Source organism: Artemia franciscana, chromosome 8 (assembly GCF_032884065.1).
Source record: "Artemia franciscana chromosome 8, ASM3288406v1, whole genome shotgun sequence".
Lineage (NCBI taxonomy): Eukaryota > Metazoa > Arthropoda > Branchiopoda > Anostraca > Artemiidae > Artemia > Artemia franciscana.
The window spans coordinates 16969714-16981781 of record NC_088870.1 but is presented as its reverse complement, the minus strand read 5'-3'; the positions used below and the strand labels follow the sequence as shown (position 1 = coordinate 16981781).

The window sequence follows — 12068 nt, the reverse complement described above, 5'->3', positions numbered from 1 at the left end:
CCACCTTCAGCTTATTCCAAAACATGAGCTTATTTTTCCTAAAAATGACACATATCTATAATAAACTAACCTGTTATTGCACCATCTTGTTTAACAATATAGGAATTAATTACACCCACACGTGGCAGGAACCAATGAGCAAATTCTTCATCATCTATTGTGGGAACTAGGTCAAATTTCTTTAAATACTAGAAGAATAAGAACAAAAAAATTATTTAGGAGATTTCAAGAAAATAAAAGAACAGTTTTTAGATACGTAATCAGAATCAAAAACTTAAGCAGAAGAAGTGAACGTCATGTAATATATCTATGGCTTGTTACTGTGTAGCGTCATCGTGAAGGGAGAGATAGACAAGGGAAAAAAGTAAGAAAGGGAGAGGAGGGACAAGGAGGGGGGAAAAGATATAAAGTAAAAGAATTGTAGCCTGCTTCTTCTAAGTAAATTCAAGGATATGCCAGATCCTAAATAATGATACGAGTATACCAACTTCAAGGTTAGCTCAAATTAAACATGATCGCAATAGTTTTAGGAATAAAAATCAGATAAGCGGGGATGAGGGAAAGTGGTTATAGCCAAGCATATATGAATCCCTAGTCGCAGAATACCTAAAAAATATGAATTTAAAGGAGTAATAATGCATTGCTTTCTATCGAAATTAAAATAAGGAAATATCAAAACTATGATATAAATATTGTATGTCATAAAACATTCAATTTAAGGGGATAAACTTTTCAAAACATTTGTCATATCCTGGAAATAAATAGAATAAAATGGATGTGCTCAGACAAAGTATGTTTTTGTAGAAAATGAATTATATGAGTGAATAATATATGACAAACATGCGTTTTCTCTATCCTTTTTTTTATATAAAACCGAAAACGAACAAAAGCTATCGTGCGTATGAGGAACCTCCCCCTCAAATCCCTTACTTTATGAAAATTTTAAATAGTATTTAATTGGATCCATTTCGTGCCATACATATTGCCAAATAGTAACTGCAACTTTTTATTTACAAAATCTTTACTACCATTCAAAATCTTAAACTAAAAACTTAATCATTATTATTATCCTTATTTATTGTAAACTCGCTATAAAGTAAATACTAAACATAGTGAAAAACAAAGAACGAAAAAAAGAAAAGAAAAAGCAGTTGTAACAACAGGTTATATTGCCATCGCATATATATTCTCACTTCCCAAATATACGCACAATTGCTTCCCAATGTGTGATATAATTACTGCTTCTCTAGTCAATCTCCCCCTCCTTTGACCTCACCTCTTTCTCGTTCTGCTTCAAGAAATATCCCCATTCTTACCCCAATAAAATTGTCAACTGAAGGATATAGAAGAACTTTTAGCCACAATGTTTTTTGAATTTTTTTTTTTTGCATTCCTTTCAGTAAAAAAAAAACGAACAAATTGTGTTTCGTAGGTTTTAGTCACATGATTGAATATCCCTTGTATCTTTTGTTAGTTTATTCCCTTTTAATAGGCGAGTTTTAATTGTTTTTATCATTTTTTACACCTTTTTGAATTGTAATAAGTTTTTCTGACATATGTGCTTGATTTTTTTCGCATGTGTTTTTGACTTTTAAAGAGTGAGTTCGGCAAATTAGAGCTTTTAATAGGCATTTTCTACAAATAAAATCTTGTCTTAAAATCCCGTCTTACGCAGAGGCTACCAAGGAATATTCACTTTCCTACTAACATGATTGAGTTAGAGATTACCCAGGCCAAGTAATCTGAATATCCAAACTAATCTTAGATTTTGGGACGAAAGAGTTGAAGCAGGTATTTACCAAACCTAAAAAATGTAAGAAAACTGTTTAAAATATAACTGGAAATATAGAATCTTCAATATCAAAAGAACTGTTAAGTAATGAATGACCTATATATGACATTTCTCTTCTATTTGAGAATTCGTTCTTGAACCATTGGTGGAAAAGAGTTAAAATTTAGCATAAAGATTGGAAGAAAGAATGGAGGTGTAATGGACGGCAGCCCCCCTCAAAATCATGATAATTTCTGTTGTTTTTATTATCATCATCGCTATTTACTCGCAGTTTAAAAAAAATATATTTTAATTTCTGCTTCTTATAATACCCTCGTTTGAATCATACTGAGAATATTATAGGAAGTTTGCTTCTCGATTCTCTAATTATTAATTTTTCCTGATTGTAATGACAATTTTGACTTTCATTAGTCACACCACGTCTTACCCCGATGAGACCTGGCATTAAAACGTTGCCAATAATTAAAGGCCATACGGCTCCAATGTTTTATTATTACTATTTTTCCCCAGAGACATTTCATGTGAAAGGGATCGTCGTAAAACTGGTCAGGGCTCATTCGATTGGAAATCGGAAGTTCTAGTGCCCCTTTTTAAGAGTCAAAAGTAATCGAAGGGCAACTAGCCCCCCCCCACGCCTCTTTTCCCTAAACGCATCGGATAAAAATTTTGCGATAGCCATTTTCTTAAAAATAGTTCAAAAATCAGACAACATAGCCCCCACGGCCCGGAAGCTGGCGTTGTAAGTTATCCCGGGGGACATATATGGTTCTTATGGAGCGGCTGCCCGTATAAACTTCAGAGGCGACTCATTCGATTGGATATTAAAATTCTAGTTCAGTTTTAAAGAGTAAAAAAAAAGATAAGAGGGAAAATAGCCCCCCCCCATTTTTTCCCAAAAACCCATCCGACAAAAATTTGAGATAGCCAAAAATAGTTAAATAGCCAGATAAAAAAAAACTCTGGGGTCGACACAGCCTCGCAGAGCCCTGGGGCAAGTGTTTTAAGTTATGCCCAGGAGGCTTATAAGCTTATATGTAAGAGGTGGTCGTATAAACTTCACACGTGGCTCATTTGATTAGAAATCGAAAGTTCTTCATGAATAAAAAATGATCGGAAAGCATCTATCCCTCCCCCCCCCCAGTATCTACTGTATGTTTGTTTGCATAGATTGTGTACTTAATTTCTGTTCGTTTTGGGTTTCATTTATACTTCAATAGCAAAATATTTTTTTTCGCTTTAAGCTTTATTTGCATATTCAATTTAAGCATAAATCGTGTTAAGATTTATTTATTCATCTATTATTAGTACTAGTTCTGTTTTTTGTTATGATAGTTTATTCAATTTCTGTTTGTTTTGGGTTTCATTTGTTCTTTAATAGTAATTTCTGGTCATTTTAAATTTGAATTTTAACAGGCATTTCTACCTGCTGATCAGCAGAAGTTTAATATGGCCTTTACTTTTCTTTGAAAAACTTTTTTTTGGCAAGTTTTTTTTTTAAATTAAAATTTGCACAAACAGGGCGCCAAAACCTCAAATTTGTACGGTAAACTCCTCTTCCAATATTCTACAACCATCGATTCTATTTAAGCAGCCCTTCCCATCGTAGTTTGAGGGTGATACAAGGAAGAGGTGAACATAGAGCCCATCGATTATGCTTTACCAGCTTCGCTCTCAAAATTGAGTTCAAAATACTATGACATTATTTTTCGGACAATTCAGTGTGATCTAAAATTAGTCACTCTTTTCAGATTTAAAATCTCACTTTTCTAATTCATTTCCTTTAAAAAACAATTCTATTTGAAATTAGTCATTTGCATAAGTGGGATGGTTTCCCTAAATCTCTTTCGAAAAACCTAAAATACTCTTGATCAAAATATCTGCAAGATCATCAGTTCAACAATGTATACCGAGCCAATCTTTCAATCTATACTTTAATTTAGAAAAATTTACCATTTTTTAAATCTTAATTTTGTTCCTTCTAAGTATCATATTCGGAATATTTCAGTGCGTTTACCTCTAGAAACATAATTACATATACTTCAATTTTTCTCAATTTAAAGTTCCCAATTGTCTTTTGCACCGAAAAAGTGTCTGCATAATTTGTTTATCTTGATGAATAAGGGAAAGTCTTTGACTCCTGTATTTATTTTGAAGGAGTTACAAAACTTACATACAATCCATATTTTAAGCAGGAATAAAATTCTCAACTTTCTAACTCAGTTTACTGATAAACCTTTTCACTTAAAATCAGCTATTTGCATAAGCTAGGGTCGTTTCGAGTTTTCCTTTGAAAAAAAAAAAAATTACCACAAAAAAACACAAGATCCCAAGTTCAGCAATGTACAACAGGCCTCAATTTCTTCGAAGATTTATTTATAATTCTTCGTATATTAGCTACCTCGAAATTTTTACTTGACATCATTCTCGGCCACAAAGGACCGAGGTGCCAAAATGGTGTGGGAAGGAGGCTAGTTACCCTTCGAAAACTTTCGGCTTTTCACCAGAGCTCATGATTATCATTCGAAGGAGACCCTTTCAATATTGTTTGAACTGCTTGAATTTAATCAACCATGGCGAAAAAAAAAAAAAAAAAAAAAAAAAAAAAAAAAAAAAAAAAAAAAAAAAAAAAACAAAAAAAAAAAACAACACATAAGCAAATATTTATACGAATGAAAACAAATTCATTCGTATAATTGAGCAATAAACATTGTTCGAGTTTTTTTGTAACATCAATTATTTCGATTTCTTTTAAAGACGACCAATCCAGTGTTTTCTTTATTTTACACACCATAATTATTAAGATTTATAAATCTAAGAAAAAAAAATCCAAGGTCAAGAAACCCCTCTAATAATTCTACCCGACCCTTAAAAGTCCATGAACCCAGGTTGAAAGCAGCCTAACTACATATGGAACAACTAACCGTCATTAGTAATTTCCTCGTCGCTGGAACGTCTTCTTTTTCTAAAGGCCTAAAACCAACCGTTCTGGGCTGTTCAGGTAGTCGATATAATTTAATTGTTCGTTGCATAGTCATGTTCCTAGATAAGTGCGAGAATCCAACTTCTATCAACTTCTTTGGATTTAATGAACGGTGCCAGTATCTAAAATAGTCAAAGTGAATGATTTATTGCTAAAAATAAAATTTTTAGAAGAAAAATTTCATATACAAGTCCTGCCACTCTTCACATGTGTCGGCATACTATGATATTCAAAGTTTCTGCACTGAGATATTACAAAAAGAGACAATATGACATTTGAAAGATGAATAAATATGTGTTCCCTTATATGATCGTGACGAGGGCACAAGAAGGGATGCGTCTAAACACTAAACACTAAAATTGAAACACACAGAACACCATCAGGTTGGACTTTAGTCATTAATTGTGTTGCGAGAGCAACACTTTGGTTTTGTCGCAGTTTTTTTTTCCTATGCCGCCGATGTCGGCTTATTCCTGGAAACTGGTAAGGGTCTAACCTGTGCGGTTTTTACGGAAAATGTGGACCTCAGGCCGGATTCATGAATATGGCATTACATTTTGGAAAGCTCCGCAGAACTCTTGCCTGGGGCCAAAAAGGATGGTCTGGATTCACATGCTGTCTTTTGATTTAGCTCAACAAAGCTATCAACATGCCCTGGCAGTTTCAACTTAATGCCCTTAGCCACTGTTCGGATATTGCAAATATGCCCTTTTGACCACTCGGGTGAACATAGTTTTCGTAATTTGTTTCATCGTCTCCCTTAACATGCCCTGACATTTCAATTCAATAAACTTAGCTGTTCCCTAGGTGCTGCAGATACGCCCTTTTGACAACCTTGGATGCATGTAGCGTCTTTTGATTTAGTTCAACATCCCCAACAACATGCCGCAAAAATTAATAGGGAAATTGCACAGACACTCTTTTAACAATCAAGATACATACAGTATCTTGATTTAGATTTACATTTCCCTCAACATTCCCAGTAAGTTTCAACTTAATACCTTATTCCGCTACTGAAACATTGCATCTATGCCATTTTGACAGCCTGGATGCACTTAAGGTCTTTCTATTTAGTTCAATAACTGTAATAATTGTAGAAGCAGTAGTCGTGATAGTCTCTGTCACATTCGCAATCATAGAAGTTGCGGTTGCAAGTAGTCGCAGTCGTAAGTAGTCTCAGCCGCAATCATAAGTAGCCAAAATTGCAGTGAGAATAGTCACAATTGAAAGTAGTCACAGTCGGAATAAGTCACAGTCTCAATCAGTCACATCCACAAGCAGTTGTAGTCGCAATCGCAACTATTTGCAGTCACAACAACAATCGCAAGTAGTCGTAGTCGCGACTACTAGCTGTTGCAAGTAGTCGTAGTTGTAAGTAGTCGCAGTCAAAGGTACTAAAAGTCGCAGTCGCAAGTAGTCGTATTCGAAGTCATAGTAGTCACAATTGCAACTGGAAGTAATCACAGTCATAAGTAGTCGCAGGTGCAAGTGGTCGGAGTAACAAGTAGTCACAGTCAAAAACAGTTCTAGTCGTAAGTAACCTCAGCTACAAGTAATCGCAGTCGCAAGTAAGCTCAGTCTCAGCACTATGTACATAGCGCATCTTGGTTAGTTCCATATCTCCCCCAATGTGCCCTTGGATTTTCAATTTAATACTCTTTGCGTTCTAGAGATATTGTAGACACGTTCTTTTGACAACCTGCATGAACACATTGTGTTTCGATTTAGTTCAACATTCCCTGGAAGCTACACACTTATATCCTTAGTCTATTTGAAGACCCAAGACCAAATATGCGCTCCCGTTTTCCAATAATAAAATCTATATGCAAACAATCGACAACTTGCATAACACACGGACTTTATCTCAAGAGCTGTGGTGGGGGGGGGATAGGTTATACCCGGAGGCACAATTATTGGAGCATTTAACTACTTTGAACAAAACAGCTATTTCAATTTTTGATTGGATGTGTTTGGAGGGAGGGAAGCTAAAAAGGGCGTGGGATGGGGACTAGTTGCGCTCCAGCCACTTTTCACTCTTAAAAGGACACTATAACTTTCAATTTCCAATTGAATGAGCCTCCTTCAAAGTTTCTACGACACGGCCTTCACACAAAATGGCGTGGGAGAAATACATTGAAGTCTTATCGCTCTTACGATATAAATTTTCTGAAATAGTCAATATGAACATCCCATTACTCAGCAATTTAATCAGAGGTATCAACAAGGGTTAGCCATGGAATTGTCGGATGTTTCAAACGTCTCCAAGCAGCCATTGAAAAACAGAAAGTCCCGATTGCAAAGTAAAAAAAAAAAAAAAAAAAAAAAAAACAAAACAAAACAAAATGGATCCATTATTGTCTATACCTTTCAAAAAAGCAATGGGGATTGCGTGTACGTTGCAAGTTCTAATAACAACTAGACCTCGGTCACTATACAGCATTCTAGCTTGAGGTGGTATAATAGCCTCCATACCTTCGAATTGACACTTGGTCAGTCACTTCCTAGCATACTTTAAGCTGCATTAAATTTTAGTAGTTACCAATTCCCACATATACAGGGGGAAAAGGGCGGGATGAAATCATAAAATAAAAACTGTTCGACTCTAATGATATGAACCATTTCTTCACCCCTTGTTTTGCCAGCGGCAGCCAAAAGCTAAACCTTTTCTGCATTCGAAGAAGGAATCAATGATAATTCTTTGCTTTCCTCTTTTGAAGATCCTCCCTGAGCTGAATGTACAGTCATTAGCCCTCATCTCATTAAAAGAAGGTAATGATAAGGATTCAGAAAATGCTGCATTACTTAAAACTGGGATACGTTCCAAGCCTAACACAGACACACTATCAGCAAAATCTTCATAGCACCTTATATTTCCACCTTATACGACACGTGGGCTAAGTGTAATTTGAGATAATTTTAGGGACAACAGCTTTTAAAGTTTTACCAAGAACTTCAATAATGAAACATGCAATTACAGATCCCTGGCTATATTAAGAAAATTTATATAAAGAGTATAAAGGTCACAATAAGCCAGGCAAGAAAAGACTACAGTTCATAAAAAGTTTAGTGCAAAAAAATACCGAAGCAACGTACAGACAAACCACAAGAAAACAAAAAAAGCTAAAAAAAAAATAAAAAAAACAAAAACATATATAAGTTATGAATATCTCCAAAGACCGAGTTCGTCCGATTTTTAGTAAAAGGTCTTGCCCATTTGCATTAGTTTTACCGCTTTACCTTGAGGTTATTTAATGTATGATCAGCTTTTAAAGTTCTAAATGACAATTACGTTTGGCGTCAGAAAGAGGCTTAGTTACTCATTATCTAAAAAAACATCCTGAAAACCGATAGATTGACAGCACCAACACTATTTTCCCGTGAAAACATTGAATTATAACCACACGATATCACATCTTTCGATGAATTGCACAGTGTTTGATAAAACCAACACTTTCAAACACCATAGCATTCCTTTTACCGTTTACCATCATTCATTTGTAAAATACAAACTGCAGTAGTCATCTCGGCTGTGATAACAAAAAGTGGGACAAATACCATTTTTATACCTTTCAGGAGAGCCAAAAAACAGAAAAAGTTTGTCGGCTGTGGTCACTCTGAAGGATGAGACTAACGTGGATAAAAAAAACATATTCTAAACCAACTTTTTATGCTCTTTTCAGTGGTATGAACTAAATTCAAGTATTCCAAGCGAATTCAAAATTATTCTATTTTATCGTGTATGTCTCCTTTTTCCTTGACAAAAGAGGAGACAACTGCCAGGTCAACTAGTTATAGCTCCATAAGATAATCCTCTTCTGTCATTCTGAATTGCAACAAAACCTGATAAAAAAGACATACGCTACATAAAGGTTTATGTCTCTTTTTATCTTCGTAACGGTACAAGACGGGACAATTCTGACCGCATCGTTCAATTCCTCGTGTTTGTTTTATCCATGACACATACATAGCTCATTTTCGACGAAAATGGCATATGTCGTACTTTTATTGATAACGGCCGATGTGTTTCACCTTACTTGAAGATTGCAAAGCATTTAATAAAATAAAAACATATACTATCGTGCCTACAACCAAAGAAGGTATCCCAGACTTTTACTCCAATTAAATTATTCAGCTCTTTTAATTCCGAGGTCGCATTTGAAGAGACATATTTAACTAATAGGAGGGAGAGGATGCTAGTTAGAGTTACAAGGCAAATTATGTGATTCTAGCTCAAATACAACTCCACCAAAATGACATAACACTGGTGACGTAACATAATATTTGTTTTGTATTTTTTTTCTCACATGAATACAAAGGAATGGGGGGAGGAGGGGGGGCTCTTAGCCTACCACCCAAAATATCAAGATTTTGAAATTGGTGTCATAGCTTCTGTGAATTCTCACTTTATTTGCCTCTTTCGGCTGATTAGGACTCCCCTCCCCCTAAAAAAAAAAACAAAAAAAAAACAGCGTGAGTTTCTGGTTGACCCATTATTTAGGTTTAAAGATTTAAGAGCCTCGTCATACTAACATTCTATTTTATTAAGTGTTTTCAATTTAAAGAACTGACACAAAAAAGAACGCTATCCAAGAATATTAAAGACCACTCATTGCAGCTAAGCTAGCTTGCTACAAGAGACACATTTTAAAGCTCTTTTGAATTCTACTTAAATACTTGTGGCTGAAATAAACTGTCGGATATGATCAAAGCAATATCATTTATTGGAGGTTCCATTGTTGCACCTTTTTTGGAAGCTAAAGTCTAAGTAACATATTTTAGAACAAGCAAGAATCAACAATTATATGAAGATTCACAATGCCTATTTTAAACCATAATTAAACCAGTCAGTCCAATGTTTTCATTCAACTGTGTAGAATCAGGCAAGCACGTAGTAAAAAGACGAAGAGCACGGAGAGGCCAGGAAACTTCAGAAACAATAGCACACCTCGACATTTCCTAAGGAGCTAGACGTCACCTTTTAATTTACCTTAACAGAGTTCTTCCTGATAAAGTAAGACGTTTAAATAAAAAGAACACTACAATCGCTTTAAGTTACCTATTATTAGTTAGAGAATTAGGGAAATGTGAAAAAACCCTCAGAGCACAGTAATAGACCGATAACCAGGACAACGTTGTATCAGAATCCTAATTTCATAAAAATCAAATTTCGTCACAAATGATCCTTAGCAGCGAGTTTAACGTTTTCTATCGGAGCCAAAGACAAACATATTTTTTTGGAAAAGATGAGTCCCTAAGATAATTTATCCATGGATAAAACAGGGTTATATCCACATCCTTTGCCTGCAATAAGAATAACATCTTTAAGCCGAAAATTCACTTTAGTTAACAGTCCAAATTTTTCCTTTTAAGAGTTTTCTAAAAAAAATCATCTGATGATTGCCATAAAGGAACTCATGCCCTGTCCTACTCTTTGTATATATTCTCATACCAAATTCTTAAACACACTAAATAGAAAGACTTATCTTACCTACAAGTGGCCAAGGGTTTTGGTAGGAGAACGCCAGCTGTATAAACTGCTTGGAAACAACCTGTCTGGTGAACTCTTCTTGTGATTTCCTTGATTAATACTGGAGCAACTCTTTTTGATCGAAGCTTCTTATGGACACACAAAAAATTGATTTCGACCATCCGCTGCTCACTAAAAGGACGTAAGTTTAGAAAGTTGAATGAATGATATGAATGATACTTCATTAACAAGCAAACCCTCACAACATCAAACTGCCGAAATCGTTGCTTTCTGTCAGCTAGCCTATATTGTATGTAGATATATAAAACATACATACATTATAAAACATAAAGCGATGAACCCAACTGGTCTGTCAAATGAAAATGAAACAAAACAACACATGAACACATTAAAATGAAGCATGGCACAAAGCTCTTTTTGTAACACTCAGTCCTTGCATTAATAGGATTTAGAACCGGCATGTTTCGTGCTTTTGATCCAGCTCACGGGGCTTTAGAGGGAAATAAGGGGCTGGGAGTATAGATTTAACGCGTATATTACGATGCAGATTATTCCCGAAATTAGTACAGAGCAACGCGTCGGGCTGCCAAGGTGGGAAGGCGGAATTCATTGAGGAAGAGAATGCAAGGTACTATGCCCTGACCGTAAATAATTCTCAGAATTCTCCTCTGAATAATTTCTAGCATATCGGACTGATCCACCGTAGGGCAAAACGCACCACCAGGCAAGCATACTCAAGCAATAGACGGATAAAAGATATTTAAAGGCGGAGGATATGTGCTTTTGGGCATGAAAATTTAGCAAATAGCTTAAAGAGAGACAGAGAAGCACTAGCCTGTTTAATAATAGAGCAAATGTGGGCCTCCCGTTTCAAATCACTAGTCAGTGTGACACCAAAGAGTTTAGTTTTTGTTGTGATTATTTCAATAGGTATTGGAGTCGCAGACGATGCTTTTGATTTAAAAAAAAAACAACTAAGGATCATAATATTAGATTTATGGGAATTCACTTTCATTTTTGACTGCGACTGCTTCACTTCCAACGTTTTCAAAGAATTTCCATTGCACTACTCTTAATATTTCTTCTGCTTTTCGAGCAATGACTTGTAATCTACTAACTTCCATCGATCGGATGATTCATTAGCAAGATTGTTAATCATTACCAAAAATAGTAAAGGACGTAAAAGCGTACCCTGCGGAACTCCGCAAGAAATAGGGAGTGAATTAGAATAAACATTTCTATACTTAACAACTTGACTCCTATTTGACAGAAAAGATGCAACAAAATTGACTAGAAAAAGAGGTACTTTAAATTCATTCAGCAATTTTTCAAATAAAAAATTATGACTAGGGAAATTAAAACCTTTTGGAGGTCAATTAAAAGGAGATTCAGCCAGATATCTGGCTCGTCAAGTAGTTTATATATAGTATTGAAGAGACTGGCAGGTAATGTGTCGTTGATAAGCCTTTAATAATTCCGAATCGTTATTCATCAATAAGTTCAATGATCGTCTTTTTAAGCCAATGTTTTTTTAAGCCGTCTTTTTAAGAATATTGGTGTTAAGGTAATTGGTTGGACTCCATAAAAATCCAAACTAACACCTTTCTTCTGTATGAGTGTAATGTATCCTTTTTTCCTGCGCTTAGGAATAAACCACTTCTAGTTATTGTGTTAAAAATATTTGATAAAGGTTTTGATAATCTATCAGTAAGTGCTTTTACTAAATCAATTGAAATACCAAGGGGGCATATTGAAGTTCTCTTTAGTTTACATATTTTCGCCTCAACATCAACAGGTTGTATTACCGG

The 12068-nt window shown here is 35.1% G+C and overlaps 1 protein-coding gene across 1 annotated transcript in view; it reads right to left on the bottom strand.

Annotated features, from left to right (window-relative positions):
- Positions 1-12068, bottom strand: part of LOC136030631 (glycylpeptide N-tetradecanoyltransferase 1-like) — a 37666-nt gene that overhangs the window by 7094 nt on the left and 18504 nt on the right. Inside the window, exons 6-8 of the mRNA XM_065709700.1 lie at positions 10261-10431; positions 4714-4894; positions 71-188 (exon numbers count right to left, since the gene is read on the bottom strand). Coding sequence (XP_065565772.1) covers positions 71-188; positions 4714-4894; positions 10261-10431 — 470 coding nt within the window. The remainder of the gene's footprint in view (positions 1-70; positions 189-4713; positions 4895-10260; positions 10432-12068) is intronic.